Raw genomic sequence first — 22,759 nt, forward strand, 5'->3', positions numbered from 1 at the left:
TTTCAAATTTGTTCTTTTTTTAATGCCACAAACATGAACAATGTAAATTTATTTTTCCTGAAAAAAATGATTCCAAGAAAGTTAACCTTTAATAGTTTATAAAGGGGAGATAATCACTATTTAATGCTTTTAAGTATGGTAAAGCTGAGATGATTTAATTATACCATTTATGTTAATGAGACCATTCTCTGATCACTAATTATAATCTGGTTACAAAAATAGTACTATGATGTACTTCACAACTGTAGTATTTATCCATTCTGTTAGATAATTAGCATTAAGAACAGCAACATATTTGAACACAGCAATTTAAGGTGACAAAAATTGCTGGAATAGGATCATATATAGTCCTTTGGAGATTTCTTGTAGTACTTTTAATGTAAATTTTGATGGGCTATTAGTTTTCATTAATGGTAGTTTAAGTACTTAGAGAAGACAACTATGTACTATACTTAGTGCTGGGCAAACTGCCTGGATATATTTCATATATTACTGTTACTTTAATGAATAGTGTTATGGCAATTAGAAGACTGATGGCTTAGAAAATTTAGGTGGATATATTTGAAGTTCTTTGCATTAAGTGACATTGGTTGGTGTATACTAAAAAGTATCTTATCCCTTTTTGAAAAGTCTGATTTGCAAGGAGGATTACTTTAAATATATAGCATAATTATAGTGCATTTAAAATAAACTGGTTTCTAGATATCAAATTACAGATAGAGATGCAATATAAGTGTAACGATTAAATCACTGGATCTTTTGCTGAAAAGTAGACGTAAACCCAATTTTTAAGTAAATAGAGTATCTTTTGAATCTTTTTAAGTGATATGTTGTTTGTTCAGCTTTTGACTACTTGTATTTTTAAGTAGAACACACTTATGCAATTCCGGTATAAACATGACAATAAGAATCACGTAAATATCTAATATAAGTGCACTGATGATCATTAGTATATCTAAGAGAATTAACATTTTCTCAATAACTGGGGTCATTTTTCTGAACTGTTTTAAAGACTCTTAATTAAAAGAACCATTTTCAAGCATTATATTCCATCTTCATGAATGCTTTCTACTGAGTAATCTTTCATAAATATATGATCTGGTGTGTAGAGATCATTTTCTCAAAAAAAGTCAATTTTTTTTAAATAAGTTAATATTCTTTCTAAATCCAGGTATTTTTAACTGACATAATACAATTGCATAAAGATACAAATCATTAAAGCTTTTAATTTTAAAACAATTGAAATAAAGCAACAAACTAAGAGTTCCTCAAAGTTGTGTTCTAAATAACTATAATTATTTTCTTCATATGATTGATTTTGTTTTTTTTAATTTCTACAAACCATAACGGCTTGAAATAATCGTATTTACTAGAAATCTCTCTTCTTTCTTATTAAAATACATAATTATTAATAGTAACATTGTATGTAATAAATTGGAAATAAAGCAAAACTCATGGGGCAGAAGTAACTCCATCATCATTAAGAATTTCATAAACATGAAAGCTAAAATCTTTAGAGAAGTAAAGTTATTGTAGATTACAACTTCTAGCTCATACTATAAGCATAAGTTAACTATGTATTCTATTTTAGTAGACTACTTTAGTGGCAGCACATGAAATATCAAGCATTTTCTAAGCAAAATGAAACTTTCATGGAGGGGAAAAATGAATCAAATGGTTATAGCATTAAAAAAAATAGATTCTCCATCTAAAAGTAAGTGTTCAAAAATATGCTCAAATAGTCAATTTCCACTTCCTGTTCTTTCTTCCTTACATGTTCTTCCCCCACATACCTGAACGACTCACTCCCTCACTTCCTTCAGATTTTTGCTCAACTGTCATTTTTCAGTGAAAATTGCCATGACCTCTCTACTTAAAATTGTAATTTTTCTGGCTCCTTCCTTTCAACTCAACTCTATACTCCTTATTCTTTTTATTTTTTTTTAAGATTTTATTTATTTATTTGACAGAGAGAAACACAGCGAGAGAGGGAACACAAGCAGAGGGAGTAGGAGAGGGAGAAGCAGGCTCCCCGCTGAGTAGGGAGCCCGATGCGGGGCTCGATCCCAGGATCCTGGGATCACGACCTGAGCTGAAGGCAGATGCCCAACAACTGAGCCACCCAGGTGCCCTACACTCCTTATTCGTATGCCTGGCTGAATTTTCTCCATTAGTACCTTCCATCACCTGACAAACTTTATTTCACTTGTGTATTTGCTTTTACACTTGTTTTCTCCCACTGCGAATATCAGCCCCTTAATGATGGATTCGTTACCTGCTGTAAACTCTTGTATTCCTAGCACCTAAATTAGAGCCTGGCTCATAATAGTCACTTGCTAAATTGTTGAATGAGTAAACAAATCAAAATTGGGACAAATAAATTGCTATCTGCATTATCATACACAATATGTAAGACTAAGATGCATATAAACGTAAAAGACAAAAATCCAGGCTCTTTTTCAACAAGTTACATTTAAAAGAAAGAAAACAGAAGGACTCTTTTTGATCTAGGTTTCTCAGCCTCAGCACTACTAGTATTTTGAGCCAACGAGTTCCTTGTTAGGGAAAACTCCACTGTGCCATTTAAGATGCGTACCAGTATCACTGTGTTACACCCACTAGAAGGGGACCAGTGACCTCTCCACCCAGCAGTTGTGACCATCTAAAATGTCTTCAGACATTTCCAAATGTTGCCCAATGGACAAAATTGCCTTGGGTTGAGAATAACTTGGGCAATGAGAAGAGCTCTAACTTCGGAGTTAGAATTATGTTCAAGTCCCAGTTTAGACCTTGGACAATGCACATTGTTTCCAGCAGTAACACTGCAGTCACAGTACATTCTTTTTTCATGGTTACTGTGTCTATTAGCACTAATTTAGAGAGTAGGTGCTATGTAAATAATAGTTATTGAGATAAACAGGGCAGCATAATGGATAAAAATACGATTTAAAAATATATCTAAATTTGTGTTTTTAACTAAAGAAATGGATACATGTGATAAAAACTGGAGCAGTCTCTATAGACTTTTTGAACCTAACTATTTTTAATTAACAATATATTTTGGCTAATAGTTCAAACTAATATATAGATTTACCTCATATTTAATAGCTGCAATATATTTCACTGTACAGATATTTCATGATTCATTTGGCTAGTCATTTATAATAGATATACAGATATTTTCCCTTGACTTTTCTAATCACAAGTATAACTTCAAAGTATGTTCTTGCATACATTTCGGTGCATATACATCTTAGTGTAACTATGTCTAGAAGAAATTACTAGAAGAATCACAGGCTTTAAAGTCTAAGAATCATGGACTAGAAAGCTTGCTACACTATTTATTAACTATGTAACCCTGAGTGATTAATTTAGGCTGGCTGGGCCTCTACTGGGACCTCTGGAATAAGCAGTGTTAATGATACCTGTCTTCAGAGATTGCTGTGAGAATTACTTGAGGTAAGATTTGTAACCTAAATACTAGAATGCTTTATTTATTTAGACTGTCAATTACTATTATTAAAGAGAATAATGCTGTTAAGCCCAGCTGTGAGAGACTATCCTTAAGAGCCTAAACCATTCCAAACACTCAAGTTTTTGTTTCATTTTGGAAATCTTGTATTTGTGCGTGTTTATGAGTATTTTATTTTCTTCTTCCATTAAGCTGTTTAGTTTCTTTGAGAACAAACACAACCCAATATAACCCTTCTTTTCTTGCATTTCTGTATGCATATGTATATACAATAAATGTCAGAAATAACTGACTATATTTTATGTTTATCTTATTACTCATTTTTCCCTTTTCAATTTAAATCATCATATTATAAAATATTTTCTTTTAAAGATTATTTCAATACATATTTAAATTCTACATTAAATTTATGGTTGTGATTATTCTGCATAAACACGCATGCTTTAAAAATACATTTTGATTGCTGTGGCAGATGTTTTTGCATGTAGATGGTCATTGTTTTATTTATTCATACATTCTATTACTACTTATTGAAAGGTACTCAGTGTAAAGCATCTTACTGTGTGTCATGAATGATGCATATATGAATAAAATGTCCCAAATTATGGAGAAGTGAGACAGATTCACACATTAGAAAAGATAAAAAATATTCCACTACATTAGGAAAATACAAAGGGGTCCAGAGGAGAGAAAAATCTCAAATTACAATGAGGTAAAGTTGAGGTAGGACTTGAAGAGCAGCATTTCATTAGGGTAGTTGATAAATATGGAATGTAGTCAAGGAACAAGAAATAGCAAGACAAATAGAAATAAATAGGGCATAATCAGATACAGGGGAAGTTTGCTTGGATGTATCACACCTGACCTATGGGAAACGGGTAGAGGTGGATCACATGAAAAATCAAGTTATGGCTAGGAATGTTCTTCCTGATAGTGGAAACAGAACTTAACTTGAGTCAGGATCTCAGGTGAGTCCCAGAGGAGTGACTGTTCACAGATCTCACACTGACCCTAACTTTCTTTTTTTAGAAGGCGGGACTAATACTGCTTTGGGTTTTAACACATCTTACTGACTCTAGGTTCCTTTATCCATAAGGTGAAACTAATAATGTCCTGACAAACAACTTTTGGTGAATGATAAGGAATTAAGTTGTGAGTGCTTTTCAGCCCCTGAAATGTTACGTCTAAGTAGGGGGTGCCACAGCTGGTCTGAACATAGCAGGTCTTGATAGTTTGGAGACTGGAGATTCAGAGAGTGAAAAAAGGTTAAGGGGCCCATTCAGTAGCCCAAACAAAAAGTTGTTAAGAATCTAGCTAGACTGTGAAAGAAAAACCAACAGACCAAACAAAAAAACAAATAAACGGGCAGAGCTATCAATTATAAAAGAAGACTGTCAATCCAAGGGGCAGAGAAAGACATAGATAGAGGATTAAAAGAAAGAAGAAAAGGAAGGGAGGGGAAAATTCCACAAGAAGCATGGACTTAATTGAAACTAAGTTTCAGCCTTTTTCACATGCAGAGGGAGATAAATATTTAGCAAGTTTTGATTTAAAAACAAAACAAACAAAACCCTGCATTTGACAACACTTAGACTTGCATTGTACAAAATAGGAAATGACTCCTTAAGGTGGATTATTAAAGTTAAGAACTTGTAAGTTATCAGACCCATCACCTTGTCATAAGAAGACAGCATATAGTAGCATCCTTCTAGACTAAATTTTATTTTGAATCTGTGAATGTTCAGTCTAAGGATTGTAGCAAGACTAAATGCACCACACTCACAGCCTGTCACGTGCCATTATTTATAATATCCCTTAGATGCCATGACAACCTGACATAATAATTTATTTCAGGAGGTAAAGTAGAAAAAAAAAGGGCTTTTGATGATTCCCGCATGCCAAGTTTACTGGGTTGTTTATTGTATATATTTTTTTCACATTCTTATCATTATTTATAAGGCATATTATTTATCTGAGGAAATTCCTGACAAGTATGCAAACTGAGTGCTAGATATGCTTTATTTTTAATAAACCCTAATATCAGTCATTACACCAAGTACTATTTTGCTGAAAAGAACAAAGAGACATATTTTTAAAAAACCTGAGAAATCAGTCAAGAAAGTGTAAGTGTTAGTGTAGGTAAAGACTAATTTTTTGCCATTAGCTTAGCATTTCTTTCAGTCAGCAGAGAGACAGACAATTGTAACTGCTTTGTTGTAGAAATTCTCCTGGGAACACTGGAAACATCTAATCCCCCAAAATATTAACACTGTATTCATTCTTAAGCAAATAAATATGACCTTCTCTGATACTCAGATGCTTCTGGAAGCATTTTAATCTGTCAGCCTTGACTCTCCCATGACAAACTATCCATATGCTAGGAATCTTCATAGCAGCTATTATGACAACCTCAGATCTGTGAAGTGAGCCTATGAAAAGTATAATCAAATGTCCTTAGGAATTATATTTGTTAGAGCCTTCCAAGGGCTCCCTAAAGAACAAATGATTCATTTATTTATTTATTTATTTATTTTTTTAAAGATTTTATTTATTTATTTGAGAGCGAATGAGAGATAGAGAGCACAAGAGGGAAGAGGGTCAGAGGGAGAAGCAGACTCCCTGCTGAGCAGGGAGCCCGATGCGGGACTCGATCCCGGGACTCCAGGATCATGACCTGAGCCGAAGGCAGTTGCTTAACCAACTGAGCCACCCAGGCGCCCTGATTCATTTATTTTTTTAACACTGACTTAAAACAAATGTGTGCATAACCAAATCAAGAGAAGTGAAAAACCAACTTTCTACTCATTAAAGGGCAGAGTTCAAAAAAAATAAATAAATAAAATAAAATAAATGAAGGGCAGAGTTTGTTTTTGATAGGAGACTGAAAATGCACATGAAACATGCCTTTTTTTCCTCCTTTATTGATCTTAACAGTAGCCCAAATTCAATATCCTTCTAATATTTACATATTAAGCCTATTCTGGCAAATTGCTACTTGAAACAGATCAATAGTATAATATATTTAAACTGTGATTGAGAACAGAAAAAATCAGCTGAGAGAGTTTAAGTATTCATAGATAATGCATAATTAAATTTTTTTTTTTACCTTTACCTGTGACTCAAACTTTCTCTTTTTAAAGAGAAGTTAGCCAAGTTTTGCAAGTGGTTCTAAGATTAGATGGGTATTGGAGATAGCTACTTAGATATTTATAAAAAGTACAAACCTATTCTAAGACAAATAATCTAAGCAATTCTATGTTGTAAACATCTACTGAATTCTCAACTAAAAGTCAAAATAGAATAATTTTGCCTAACTACTTGAATAGATTCCTATGAACTCTGATTAGCATAATTTCACAAGTGAACATTATTTTTATTCAGTTTTTGTTGTCTCTCTACTTAGCCATTTTTTATATAAGTAAGAGTACTAAGCCATTTTATGTATAAACATTGACATTGTAGAGGCCCAGAGAAGGCTGACCTAAGATGGGCCACTTGGGCATAAAGATTATTTTGAGTTAAAAGCAATCAAAGCCCAGCAAATGCAGGAAAATCTCTTTGTCTCCTACACAACTACCTAAATTTACATTGGATAGGAGAGGCTGTAACAGGAAGAGAACTGTTAACAGAGACTCCCCTTTACCTAAAAAACTTATCTGCAGTAACAGAGCAACTTGGTTTTTCTAAAGATCTTTCTCCTTCTTGCTAATGAGCTTTCTCCCCTTTGTATCCTTAGGCCCCTACCCTTCTCCTGAGCTTGTATAAGCTCCATGTTGATTCACTGTCTTTGGAATTTCACGTGTGTAATTCCTCGTCCGGACACCTATTAAATTTGATTTTCTCCTGTTAATCTGTCTCATGTCAATTTGATTCTAAGTCCAGCTAGAAGGACCATAGGGCAGAGGAAGTTCTTTCTCTCAGACAACATTCAAGAACATGTCATGTTAACTTTGGAATTCTTACCTGTAAATACCATCATAAAGACAATTTCCAAAGGTCATATAGCACCAGAAAACAAAACAAAAATTAGATACACAATTGAATCTCAATGAGACTAACTGCATATTCAGTGGAGTAGCAAAGAACAATGAATAAATAGCTCATAAGTTGTGAGTGTGGGGTGAAATTTTAAATTCAATCTTATACCCCCTGTAGTGCCCAGAACTCAAATTCTTGCTCGAGAGAAGCTTGACAAATTACTACATGACACATTTTAATGGACTATATCAAGATCAGCCTGTGATTAAAGAAGGTGCTGACCATTAAATCCACAAGTGCCAAGGATTTTCTCTATAGACACACAGATGAATTCTTCAAGTTTGTTTAAGTAATTCCCATACCTTCACTTCTATTTTGAATCTATGGTCCATTTGCCCCAGATCCTCCCTGCCCCACCCAAAAAATATAAATACAGGTAAGTCACCATCCTACTATTTCTTGAATTCCATCTTAATTTTCTTCAAATACCAGTAAGTCTGTTTCAGCCAGTTCATTTGTTTAATTTGTGTCTTTCCTCTCAGGACCATTAATTGATTTTTCTAACTCTCTCTTCAGTGTGAACACAATATATACACTCTGCTCTCAAAGTGCATATGCTGACAGTGAAAAGGAATACTGTGTTAAATATAATCCATAAATAGCTCACAAGCCCTAATTTTAGTCAATAGTTTCAACCTCTTCCTCCTTTTCACAAAGACACTTAAAATTGAACGGCAACTTGATGAACTTAAATTTACCTCTGTCTCCTGCAGGCATTAATGATCAGGAAAATGCCAAAAGTTATGAGGAAAGCTGAACAAAAACAAACAAAAAAGCTCTGTATCTAGGTAATCAATAGTCAAATATAGCATAGCTGACTGTACCCTATTTTACAGCACAAACAACTTAAAAATCATGTAAGAAAATGTTCTAGAATATTGTTATTTCATGAAATTGAAGTATATTATTTATAAAAGAAAATTCCCATAAAAAGAGTGGCGGGTGCCTGGGTGGCTCAGTTGGTTAAGCGACTGCCTTCGGCTCAGGTCATGATCCTGGAGTCCTGGGATCGAGTCCCACGTCGGGCTTCCTGCTCAGCAGGGAGTCTGCTTCTCCCTCTGACCCTCTTCCCTCTCGTGCTTTCTATCTCTCATTCTCTCTCTCTCTCAAATAAATAAATAAAATCTTAAAAAAAAAAAAAAGAGTGGCTAAATACCGAGAAAAATATCTAAGACAAAAAATTGGTAGGTACAATTTTAAAGCTACCAGCTATTGTATTTGAAAGCAGAAACTATTGTTTTTGCTGGCTCTGATAGTTTGAGAAAGACAATTGATAAGATCTTTTTTTTTTTTTTAATGGGGAAGAATTCGATGTTTAAAGTTATAGGCTAGTTTCAGTTGAACTGAAATAAGATGTGGACCTCACATTCATACTTTCTTCATCTCTGTATACCTCAGGCGGAATGCAAGGTCTGGTCAAACAAGACCACAAAAGCTTGGTGGAAAATCATATGTCCTGTCCTGTGGGAGAGAGACCCCTTCTCCTCTGTAAACTATGCCAGCTCTACCAGGTGATTGATTGACTGATTGATTGATTGATTTTACCTAGTCTCCTCTACTGGTATAGTTGGGCATTAGCTGCTTTAACTCCATCCCCTTCTCTCAATAATTCAAAGCCACCAGTATAAATAATGATGATTAAACCAGAGGTGAGAACTAACTACTGTTCTCTGGGCTGAATCAAGTACACCCATCCATGGCTTTTGTGATGTTGGTTTTGGTAGTTTCCTTGGTTTATATCGTGTTAATTTTCAGGGTTAGCCTATACAGTATGTTTGTCTGCATTTTTTTAAATATGATTCTTTGCTAACATTTAAAAATTATGAAATTTTCTGTTTTAACTGGATTTCTTGCCTCGCTTGCAAAATGAAAGATCTGGCACAACTGTTTAATATTCTTTATGGCAAAAATAAGTGGATCTGAGAGGTGAAGCATCAGCTTTCTCCAGTTTTATCATACTTCTTGCCATTCCCATGTGAGTCTGGATGTTGAAGCCTGGACTCAATTTCCACCCACCATCATGTTGGAATGAGTGGGTTTTATTATACCTGACACAATTTACTATTCACAATTCTGATTCTATTGAATAAGAATTTGATTTTGTAATTCTGTTTATAAATGAATGAGTTCTATGGATGGAATGACACGTAAATTACTTACCTTTTTGTTGTTTTAATAAATACCCTCAAAACTCAGTATCTTAAAACAATAAACATTTGTTGTGTCTCATAGTTTCTGTGGGTCAGGAGTTTGGGAGCAGGTATATGGGCGGTCCTGGTTTGGGCTCTCTCTTGAGATTGCTATAATGCATTGGCTTGGACTGTCATCATCTGAAATCTTTTTTTTTTTTTTTTTAATGTTACGTTATTCACCATACAGTACATCATTAGTTTTTGATGTAGTGTTCCATGATTCATTGTTTGCGTATAACACCCAGTGCTCTATGCAGTACGTGCCCTCCTTAATGCCCATCACCAGGCTAACCCATCCTCCCACCCCCCTCCCCTCTAGAACCCTCAGTGTGTTTCTCAGAGTCCATAGTCTCTCATGGTTCATCTCTCCCTCCGATTTTCCCCCCTTCATTTTTCCCTTCCTTCTCCTAATGTCCTCCATGCTATTCTTTATGTTCCACAAATAAGTGAAACCATATGATAACTGACTTTCTCTGCTCATCTGAAATTTTAACTGAGATGGAGTTTCTATTTTCAAGATGACTGACTCATGTGGCTACTGGCCAAAGGTCCCAGTTCCTTGCTGTGTGGACTTTTCCACTGGGCTATGTGGATGCCCTCATGACATATCAGCTTGCTTTGCCCTGAGTCAGCCATCCAAGAAAGAGAGTGCAAGGAGGAAGCCTCATGCCTTTTATGATCTTATCTCTAAAGTCACACACCATCACATCTGTCTTATTTTATTCATGAGAAATGAGTCACTAAGTCTAGCTCATACTCAAGGGGACAGAAGTTAAGCACTACTTCTTGTAAGGAGTGTCAAAGTGTGAAATTTGGATGTAGCAATTTTGATCTTGGGGTCTTGGACTTGGTTAAATCATCAAATCATTGCTTTATTAACCTTCTACTTTTCCTGATCTTAATATTTCTAAGTTCTTTTCAGTTTCTTTTGTATATATTTTTCCAAATAAAACTGGGGACTCTAAATCGTTATAATTTACCATCTTTGAGGTTTGAAAAAATGATAAGAAGTGTCTAAAGAGAATTTTCATTTGATTTTAGGAAAACTACTTCTAAATTTTAGAGAAACAAAAACTTTCAGTTAGTTATCATTGCCCAGGTAGTATGTCTTGAGGAGCTGGTATACACTGGTATGTAACTGGTAGCTTCATAGCACAATTATTTCCTTGCTTTCTAGATGTGAATTTCAGTATTACTGTGGGCAAATGGCTCCTTAAACATTTGTAGCTATAATCATCAGTAATCCCCTGGATAGTAAGTTGTGAAGTTCTTCTGTTTTACTTTTATACTGCCTTTTTTATATGACTATAATACTTAGCCTCAGCAGGAAACAGGTCATCGCCCTTTATTCCATTCCCAAAGAAAAAGAAGAGAGAGGTTCTCAAAGAAGGAGGAATTTGAGCAACAGAGCAAGTTCAGAGCCAAGCTAGGAAACTTTGTAAAATAAAGTTTGCTCCGCTGCTTCTCTAAGGTACTCTCCTTTAGGTTTCAAACCTCCAAACTAAAGATGTATTTTGATATATCCACTGAATCCACTGTTGACAACAGAGGCATTAATAAGTCTTATTATATTTATTTTTAACTTTCAGGTTTGATCAAATTATGGTGGCAGGGAGGGGTATACATACAAGGCCATTCACTAGTTAAAATAATTTTAATGTATGCAAAGTTGGGTTCCCATGCGGTGCTGATGTCGTATCAGTTTCACAGAGCCGACCCAATATAGGGATTATGATTTCCTCCAAACTTTCACTCTTCGATTTTATCAGGGAACAAAACTAACTGACTTTATTTTATTTAGCTACAAGGAACTACTGCTCTATTTTTGAGACTTTGTTTACAGCATTGAGTTCTGTAAGTTTAGTATTCATTTTCTACTAATAGCAGGGTGGGTAGCAATCACATTAGCAGAAATAAACTTTTATAAAGCTTTCCATTATTCTATGAGGAAATGATTTTTATAGTATACATATGTGTGTGTATACATATATATATATATATATATTCATTAAAAAGTCAAAGATGTTCTTTGAAATGTTATACCGTATTTTCACATTTTTCCCTCTAGTTTATTGTGTTTCTCGGCTATATTAATTGCTAGTTTAGGTTGATTTCATCAGGTATACTGTAATTCAGTTTTTGAAAACATAATGTGGGTGGTGATTTGGGAATTGTTGCAGAATTTAAACGCTGATATTTTTACTCAGGTGATTTAAAATATGTACAAATATACATAATACAAAATTTTCTTGTTAATTTGGCAAAGCTGAGTAATATAAAATAACCTTATTTTCCTTATTGCCTTAAAGGAAAATTATAAATAAATTTATGCTTTAAAATAATCTACTTGTCAGATATAGTCCTTATTGTACATGTGTGTGTTTGTGTGTGTAACTTCTGAAAACACACAATGAAAAGAATGGCAACATCATGTTCTACAAACAATATAGAAATTGTCCAAAGGCTAGAAAGAAACTTGGGACATTAACAAAAATAAGATTATTTTTTTACAAGTTTAAATTCTTCCTCTGAAGAAAAACTTTAAAAAAAAATAACACTAGTTCTAAGAAACAATTAGAAAAAAAAAATGGGACAATAATAGCAGAAAGACAGCCATTTAGGAATAAAACTACAGCAAAAGAAAGTTACTAAACATCCGTGCCACGCTATGTCAGAGATCTGGAAATGCCCAATGAGGTAAAATTCCAGTGTCTTAAAGATCAAATTAAGTGACTCCAGTCTCCACCTTTGACATTTGTAAAAAACTTTACATTTTCAAAAGTGTATTCCCATACATTTCCACATGATTCTCACAACTTTAAGGCAAATATATTTATTTTCTGTATTTCTCAGCTATTGAAATTGAGATATTCTTTGTGATTGACGATTGGTTGAAACAATCTATTTTCTCTCTCTCCCTCACAGAAATGTATGTTCTGTTTTGTTTTATTTGAGAATAGTGTCCATGTTTATATTTGTACTTCAGAGATAAGTACACTGTCTGTACTGAAAAGATTCTAAGTACATGTTGAACTGAACTGAATTTTAATTTTTTTATATCCCAGACTCATCCTGTTTTAAATAATAATTTCCAATATCTAAACCGTATTCACTTTTACTCAGATATTTTAAGTCTAATTGAAATAAAAGGTGATTAGGGATGCCTGGGTGGCTCAGTCGGCTAAGCATCTGCCTTGGGCTCAGGTCATCATCCCAGGGTCCTGGGATCGAGCCCCACGTCGGGCTCCCTGCTCAGCGGGAAGCCTGCTTCTCCCTCCCCCTCTGCCTGCCGCTCTGCCTATTTGTGCTCTCTCTCTCTGTCAAATAAATAAATACAATTTAAAAAATAAATAAAAGGTGATTAAAACCCTTCTTTTAGTAGAGAATAAATTTTCATATCTTTCTCAATTAACAACTATTTACTTTTAAACTTTATATACTAATCAATAGTCACTAGTGAAAACAAAACCAAAAATAATTAACATTCAATTCGAGAAATGATAGGTGAAGTTTGTAGAATATTAATTTAAAAGGCTTAATTTATTACCTATACAAATGTTTAAAAATATATTCACATTGGTTTTTCATAAATAGTATATATAGTTATATATACAGTACTTATATATATACATATAATTATATATATTGTACACACACACACACACACATACTCATACTTATATGCTATCCAGAATACCTCATATTTAGAGTTGCAAATATGAAATCAGTTTTCTGATTTCCCGTAACCAAACATAACTACTGAGATTCTATGTGAAAGATCTAATCCTCATACTTCCGACCTACCATGAATGTCAGTTTAGAGTCAGCCATTCATTAAGTAAGGGCACAGCCATCCTCACCAAAAAGCGCTTCTTTATGGTATCTCCTCTTAACATCTTTTCTAAAACTCAAACTATTTTGTATAAAAATTCATATTTCAAAAGTCAACTTCAAATATCAATACAGAAGATAATTATTTGTTCCATACCCCCTGTTAGCTTCTTAATTGTCTTATTCATCTAGCAATTTTTTTTCCCCACAGACTGAACCAAAAGAATGGAAATGAGGCTCAAATCAGTAAGACTACTCATCCCTAAAAATAAGAAAGAATTATTTGTGGGAGAATAATTTCATTTCTTGGTCAATGGGTCCTGTGGCCTTGTTTTTTGAATTATCTGTGTGGATCAAGCTATCCTTTATAAGCAGAGAAAAGCCACATTTGACTTTATTGCGACAAATAAACAAGGCCCTTACACTTAAGAACTCTGCAGTAGAACAAAGAAAATAATAGTAAAATAATACAAGTCACAGCCAAAAATCAATAATGGTAAAGTTTGTATGGCAAACTGCACAAAGTCCCTGATCTGGATGATCTTACAAGTCTGTTTGCTAAGGTTAAAAAAGAAAAAAGGAAAAAACAAAACAAAACAAAACAAAACAAAAAACAACTCTCATAGAGATGTATAATTTGAATATGCTTCTGGTGTTAATGGAGCAGTAACTTTTCTAAGCTTTTAACAGGTCATAATTAATCAACCCCCAATCAATACATAGCATCCTAGCTATAGAACCATTACACTTACCCATGATGGTTAGGGCTGTAGCTTTTGTTAATTCTTCTTTCATTGACTCTATTATTTCTAAATTACCACCATCCAGGTTGCATCTATTTATGGTTCCATTTCCCGAACTGATCCAATAAAGCTTGTTTTCCACATAGTCTATCGATAGACCTGTAATTAAATTATACAACTTAAACATAACAGTAGCCACTTAAATAGTAATGTTCACCTAGCACTAGATTCTAGGGGAAAAAATAAGTTGCAAGCTTAGATTTTTGTCTTTAAAAATAAGATCTGGCTAATAGGGAAATATACTGTTTTAACTATCTGTGGAACAATATACTTTTATAGGCACTTAAGCAGTATCTCTGTTGATTATCACAACAATCTGTGACACTGACAGCAATGACTGTCTCATTTCATGAATAAGAAAAATAATATCTAGAATAGTTAAGAAATCTTTTTGAGCCCATAGCTAGCAAGTGGACCTTACAGAAATATTAACAAAGTTTCGATTTCCAAATTGACTGCCTGCCCTCTTCATTACGCTGCTTTGCCTCAGAAAATTTTAACGCACAATACTCTTTTGGGAAACTAATATCATTGATGAAATTTTTAATTCCCCCTTACTTTCAGTAAAATTTACTTTAGGCAGTTATAGATTCAAGTTGTTGGTTTCAGTGATTTTCAAGGAAATACAAAAGTAGAATTTCAAAAAAACTGTAATGTCACTGAAGCATGGAATTGAGTTGGGCTTATTTAAGATCTGTCATGGGGTGATAAACTAACTATCTAGTAAGGGAATCAAGCCAAAGGCTTAAGATCATTAACCCCACGTCACAGTATATCACTGTAGGTTAGCTTTATTGAATTTTATGGACAATTTCATATGTTACAGTGGTATTTGTGGTTTTCAAAGGTCTCAGGATATGTATATTTTGATTGCCGAGGATTCTTGGTACACATCTACTTAATTACTGGCATGCTCAGTAGGCTCAGGGTCCACATTATAACAATAATTCTGTGGTTCCATGTTGGTCGTCTATGACCCACAATAACTTGTGGAAAAGGAATGTGGACATATAGTCAGGCATCCAGTACAATAAATTGGTTCTGGAATCTTCCTCAGAGAATGAAGGAAGCAAACCACAAAAAAAAAAAAAGAAAAAGAAAAAAATCCCTTCCCTATTTAAAAAAAAAGAAACAAATAAACAAAAAACTAACACAGATAAAAAAAAGAAAAGGAAGAAAGGAGACACTTGGAGAGAATCACATGAGTTCCAGTGCATTGAGAAAGAGTTAAATATAGTCCAAATATTTACAGCTACAGATAGTCCCAATCCAGGGAGCAGAATTAATTTATCAGACCAGTTTTAATCAAGTAGAAATAATACTACAAGTCTATACAATATATCAGCTATTTATTGATTTATTGGTATGTTTTACTAATCGAAGTCTGAAAGGTACAGAACAAACCTAATAAGTAAAGTTAGACATTTCAGGGATAAAGTTTTCAGGTTTTTTTATGACTACTGTGAGTGATTAGCTTTAAGAAAATAATCAAATAAAAATTATCACATTCATATTCTTTGGTGTAATATTTTCAGATTGAAGGTCATCCACCATTCAATTTTTTTTATAAGAGAAAGTTCAGTTATTCTGTAGGTACTTCCTGAGTCACCTCCATGCATTTTTTCTAGCAAAAATCTTGGTTTAGACCACTTATTGTTCAGATGTGGTTTATTTTCCCTTCAGCTTAGTTGGCTATCTAAGTCACATAATTCTATCTTTAATCAGCAATGAAGAATATCTTACTAGAGATTTATGGTACAAAATATATGCCAAACATTTTGTAGTCAAATTTTTATCAAGAAGTGAATTAATACATTCATGAAGAATTCCTTCTAAGCAGTTATCTATCCCTCTAGATATTCCAAATTTCATCTCTCAATCAAGCCAAACCATCAGAGAGCTATCTGCATTTTTAGATTGCTGGATTTTTGTCCCTCACTTAATCTGTTGGTGAATTGAGCTCTGACATTGTGCCTTTGAGTTAAATGAAGGATGCTATAAAAAGTAGCCATAGGAAAACCACTGTTACACTTCCCAGGATATAGTGTCTGAAATAGTATATCCCATAGTGACCTCTTTATACAAGGACCCATGGGAGAAATTTCTTTCAGGGCTCAGTGCCAGAAAAAGCTATAGTAGAAAATATAAAATTGTAACTGATCATATTTCTCTCTTTGCTTTGGCTGCAAAGAACCTAAAGAGTCATATTTGTGACCCATCTGCAGAAATTGTAAAGGAATTGCATTTATACCACTAACCTCACTCCTGGCTTCAATAGACTAATCTATTATTTTCTTCACCTTGATTTTTAAAATCAATATTCTAGTCGGCCTTTCTTAAGGGATTAAATTTGTCTAAGTTTCCTCAACCCCTTTTATTGAAGGAAAAGGTGCGTTAATACCAAATGTGCTCAACTCCAGATTAACCCACAGTGTCAGCACTTTCTCATCCACCTAACACCCTGTGATTTCTGGATTCTAACACTGCTGTGTAAAGCAGTCATACAGGGCAGGGAAGTTACTGTGTTGGAGTCAGAGTTCCCCAGAGTTTACTACTCTACATTTTTGTTCATGGACTATGAGTGCCTAAAGAAAAGAAGCAGGGTGGTAGTGAGCTTTGATCTTCAGTACCGAGCGTAATGCCTAGAGAAGAGAAGAAAATTTATAAACACTGAATGGATGAATGGGTTATTTAATTCCCATTGTGAAAATTGTAAGTTGTCTTCCAGGAGTTCTCCCAATTAAAGTTGAATTATCTCCACAACATAATTTTTTAATACACTATCTATACCCAGAAGCTATGACAAAAGAGAAGAAGTACAATGATTCAATAGGTCTACTTGCATGGCTTAAGTTTGCATCAATATTAGGATGAAATAGTTTAGGATTAATCATTTTAAGATTCACAGGAAAAAAATAACTAAGTTCCTATATTAGCCTACATATTCTTGTGAAAAGTCACTTAGCTACCTACGTGTATCTTCTTTTCTGTTAAATGTATTAGCTTAATCTCTGAATGTTCTTGAGCATATTTATTCATGGGTTTATAAAATAGAATTGAAATTTTTTTAAGATTTTATTTATTTATTTGAGAGAGAGAGAACATGAGCCGGGGGAGAGGGAGAGGGAGAAACAGACTCCCCACTGAGCAGAGTCTAATGTGGGGCTCCATCCCAAAACCCTGAGATCATGACTGGAGCTGAAGGCAGATGATTAACAGACTGAGCCACCCACGTGCCCTGAATGGAAATGTTTTAAAAATCCTATTATGGGGCACCTGGCTGGCTCAGTTGGTTGAGTGACTGCCCTCGGCTCAGGTCATGGTCCTGGAGTCCTGGGATTGAGTCCCACATCAGGCTCCCTGCTCGGCGGGGAGTCTGCTTCTCCCTCTGACCCTCCCCCCTCCATGTGCTCTCTCTCTCTCACTCTCTATCTCAAATAAATAAATAAAATCTTTAAAAAAAATCCTGTTATGAATTCAAGAAACTGGTGATATGTTTTAAATTCACAGATATATGCATGTTTAGAAGTACATATTTTTAAAGCCTTTAGTGTAATGTAAATGTTTTCACAGCATAAGATTTTTTATTTTGTTATTCTCATACACTTAGGTCTTAATAACATTGAAGAATTCATTGGTGTCCATTTATTGGAATAATTTCTGAATCAAGTCTCTATTGCACTATTTCAAAAGATGAATCATTAAGCAGTAAACTGATAGTTTTGATGCAGTTGAAACTACTCAGTGATTTTAGAATGCTAAATCAATAGCCATGAGAAAACAGATCAAATACAAGCATGTTTATAAAGTGTCCTAAAACCTATGCAAAGAAATATGATTATGTTTGCACTAAAAGGTCCTCAGAACGGGTGAGGGTGACTGAGATTAAAACATCTTCAAAGGGACTGTTGGCTCTTTCTACAGAATATACCACTATTAATATAGACTTATTTCTATAAGACACATTTATTTTTAATATCATCTGGATTTGGTAATCAAAAGAAGAAATCTAGATTGAATAATGTAACAGGTATATCAAAAGAAGAAATGTCATCATTTAAATTTAAAAGCTTTTATGAAGAGAAAAATCTACATTTTCACCTATCTTTTCTATTATTGTAAAAATGCAGAGTTAATTCATATGCTTTCATTCTGACCCTTTTTATTTTAAGCCAAAGATTTCCCTTAATGTATTATTTTAACATTTTGACTTAAGTAGCCTAGTGTATTTTTTAATTGAGACAATGTAATTTGCCCAAATTATGTAATTGCTCTCCTACTAGAAATATATTGATGTAAAAAACTACATAATATTTTTTAGAAAAAGTCTAACTATATTTTCATATATTACTAAAAAAAATTAAGTCTGTTGAGTTTTAAATTTGTCGCAATTAAGATTGGGAAGTTCAGGGGTGCCTGGGTGGCCCAGTAAGTTAAGCATCTGCCTTTAGCTCAGGTCTTGATCTCAATGGCCTGGGATGGAGCACCATGTCTGGCTCTCTGCTCAGTGGGGAGTCTGCTTCTCCCTCTCTGTCTCTCCCTCTGTGTGCTCTCTTTCTCTCTCTCTCTCTCAAATAAATGAATAAAATATTTTAAAAAACTTTTAAAGATTAAAAAAATACTGGGAAGTTCACCTCATGTGTCTCACTTCTCTTTTAAAAGACTCAAAATTAAATCAATGTACTATACAATATGGAATTAAAGCAAAAATGTAAATATGTAGAATCAAGGAATTTTTAAAATTAATGCTTTCTAGACATGGTAATTTCCTAATATTTTTCTGACACCAAATTTCATTTCAAATTTTTCATCCCTGGCTATGCATTACAATTATCTGGAAAACTATTAAAAATACTGTTTCCTGGGCTTCACTCCCAGAAATTCTAACTGAATTGGTTTGAGTTGGTCCCAAGAATCAGTATTAAAAAAAAAAAAAATCCCTTCAGGTGATTTTAGAATATAAACATTAAGAAATTCCTTTTAAAAATTGTATATTTTTTTATAAACCGTCAAATTTGAATATGTAATAAGTTTAATGAGGCCTTTTAAGTATTAATGAGGCCTTTTAAGTATTGCTGGGAAGTGTATTATGAGGAGATCTCTTTGGAGGCAGAGGAACACTAAAGATATAGATGGGAAAGAAGGCATACTATGGATATCCATACCATGGATATTAAAACATAGATAACCTTTAAAGCCTCTAGACATGTATAAAAAAAAATGACGTTTTCTAAATATTCTTCTTGTAGCATTATCTTCAGACAATAGAATACAACTCCTTCTGCATCTAGGATTGTGATAGTTGTAGAAACGGACTATTGAAAATACACAGTAGGTGAAGAAATATCATAACATTGCATCCTGCACTATACCTGTGGAAGAATTATAATATCCTAGATACTCCAAAAATGGAAATCTTTGCAGAGTTCACCAGGAGAGGCATGATTTTTCTGGGATGCAAAACTGTTTCTGAAACACTGAATTTTTAGCTCCAAAGGAGCATGGTTGTTCCATGAGGAAGTAGAGTGGGGTTAATTGCCTATTTGCTATCAAGCTATCTCAAAAAAATATCTCTTAAGAATGCTTAGATTTTGTAAGTGCAGGAATAAATAGGCTGAGGAAACCTGAGCACTCTTTGTGCTTCATCCTTTGCTTCTCTCTGAGGTAAAGATAAATATAAGGTACCACCTTTCAATCAGCTTGTCTATTCATTTCTGGGTTCATCTACAAAAGACTAGTCAGCCTCCACCTTCCTATACCCTCACTTCACCATTATGAAATTGTAATAATAATATAATAGTGTCTAGCACATAGAAAGCACTCACTAAAAACTAGCTATTTCTTTAGTACTACAAGTTCTTGTGTTTCCTTTTAAAGCTAAAATCCTAGTCTAAAATTTGCAACCATCTCTTTGGTAATCCCCACAACTGATAGTTTTGAGACAACTTAATGTGAGGTGTATTCAGATTGTGCATTTCATTTGTTATTATAGTATCTTTCAATTATGCAGGTACATCAAAATTAGAACTGTTTGTTCTGTGAGGCCCAATAAAAGACATGCTTCAGTCTGGGAGAAAATACTTGCAATCCACATATCAGACAATAGAACACAACTCCTTCTGCTTCTAGGATTGTGATAGTTGTAGAAACTGACTACTGAAAACACACAACAAATGAATGAAAGACTAGTATCAACGAAACTACACTCAAAACTCAACAGTTAAAAAAATCCAATTTAAAAAAATGGGCAAAAGAAATGAACAGACTTCTCACAGAAGAAGATATACAAATGACAATTAAGCACGTGAAAAAGATGTTCAACATGAAAAGAAAATGCAAATTAAAGTGACAATGACATCACTACACACCTGTAAGAATGCCTAAAATAAAAATAGTGACAACACTAAATGCTGACAAGGATGCAGAGAAAAACTGGATTACTAATACATTGTTGGTGGGAACGAAAAATGACACAGCCCTTCTGGAAAACAGCTGGGCAGTTTCTTATAAAACTAAGCATACTATTCCATAGGACCCAGCAACTGCGCTCCTGGGAATTTATTCCAAGGAAATAAAAACTTATGTTCACACAAAAACTTGTACATGAATGTTTATAGTAGCTTTATTTGTAGTAGTCAAAAATTAGAATCACCCCATCACCTGCAAGAGGAGAATGCTTAAATAAATTGTGGTATTGACATATCATGGCCTCCTGCTCAGCAAGAAAAAGAAGAAAAGTACTGATAGATTCAATTTCAATGACTCTCCAAGATGTAAGCTGAGTTGAAAACAGCCAATCCATAAGGTTACATACTGTATGACTGCATCATATAACATTTTAAAAACAGAAAATATTAGAAATGGAAGACAGATGGGGAGGAAAGGGGAAGGAGGTGGTAGGCAGGAGAGAGAAAGTATGGTCATAAAAGGGCAGTAGGAAGGACCCCTGTGGTGTTGCAATTATTCGGTATCTTTTTTTATTCTTTTATTCTTTTGTTTTTCCACTTATCCATAAGAACTTCATTCATTGTATTCAGTATCTTGACTGTGGTTTTAGATATAGGATGCGCATGTGATAAAATTAGATCTAAAATTAAAGACACAAATAAATACAAGTAAAACATGAAATCTGAATAATATTAATGGATTTCATGAAGGTCGGGATCTGGGTTGTAATATTTCATTTTACATAACGTTCCAATGGGGGAAAATTGGATAAAGTATATATGGAAACTCTCCTTCTTATTTTTTATAATTTCATGTGAATCTAAAACTATCTCAATAAAATTTTTAATTTAAAAAGAGCATATTATTCAATAAAAAGTTGAGTATGTAAAGGATCAGAATATGCCACTCCAAAATATGCCACTTTGGCTTAAGAATTATTTTGATTTCAAGACAAGTGAGAAATAGCAGACAAAAAACAAAAGCTCTTTGCCCTCCTGTTTTGCTAAAAGCAGCCCTATCCACTTAATCACTAGAGACCAGTCTAGACTCTTACCAGCCCAGGGATGGCACTGAGAAGAATCTACATGATAAACCTTACTAACACAACCCTTATCTTCCATTCGTTTCCCTCAGATATTTGCCTTCCCATAGTTTGCCTCCCTTGTAAGTTTAACACCCTTTTCCTTTGTTTTGTCATTATTGTTCTGTCATTATTTTGTTTTGTCATTATTCTACAAGTTTGCTGTTCTTTGTTAAGATGCTAGGTAAGCCCAAATTCTAACCACTCCTTTGAGTTATTGATCAGTGAGTTTCCCTGCGTATGTGTGTGTTACTCTTGTTAATAAACTGTTTTTCTCTGGATAGTTTGTCATTTGTCAATCTAATTTCCAGGTCCTTAGCCAGAGAAAGGAAAAAAAAAAAAGGAGGGGTGTTGTTGCTGTTGTTTTCCTCCACTGCAAGTGTCTATACGATTATCTTAACCAGATCTAAATTCTTTCTTTGAAATCATCCCTCTTCATTCATTCTGCTTTAAGAAGTCACTGACAAACAGAGTTACAGAACTGAGTTAATTAGTTCTTTGTTGCTCATCTCATTGAGCTAAGATTTCAGCATCTGCCTCATCCTCCCTTGCATTAATCATTTTTATCTCAATTTATCCCATATTTCAAGATCTTGATGATTGGCAAAAGTTATGTGACTTGTGAAAATAACACATGCAAAATTGGAGGCAAGATCAGACTCAGTGACTGGCTTTTCTTGAGGAGTGTTTTGTTCTAAAAGATCATGTAAAAAGGTTTAAGACCTATAGTTTTATAATTCTCCAAAACTATATTTTATAACTTGATAGGAAAATAGAACAAAATATTTTTAAAAGCACTGGATTGTGTCATTTGAATATTTTAAAATTAGAGTTTTGTCAATATAATCCTAAACATCCCCTTGTGTTCGATTTTTTTCCCTAGACACACAGAAGA

At 33.9% G+C, this 22,759-nt stretch overlaps 1 protein-coding gene across 1 annotated transcript in view; it reads right to left on the reverse strand.

Annotated features, from left to right (window-relative positions):
* Nucleotides 1-22,759, reverse strand: part of LRP1B (LDL receptor related protein 1B) — a 1,883,216-nt gene that overhangs the window by 554,297 nt on the left and 1,306,160 nt on the right. Inside the window, 1 exon segment of the mRNA XM_035726875.1 lies at nt 14,286-14,435. Within this exon segment, the coding sequence (XP_035582768.1) occupies nt 14,286-14,435 (150 nt within the window).

The sequence above is a fragment of the Zalophus californianus genome, chromosome 3 (assembly GCF_009762305.2).
Source record: "Zalophus californianus isolate mZalCal1 chromosome 3, mZalCal1.pri.v2, whole genome shotgun sequence".
In the NCBI taxonomy this organism is placed as follows: Eukaryota; Metazoa; Chordata; class Mammalia; order Carnivora; family Otariidae; genus Zalophus; species Zalophus californianus.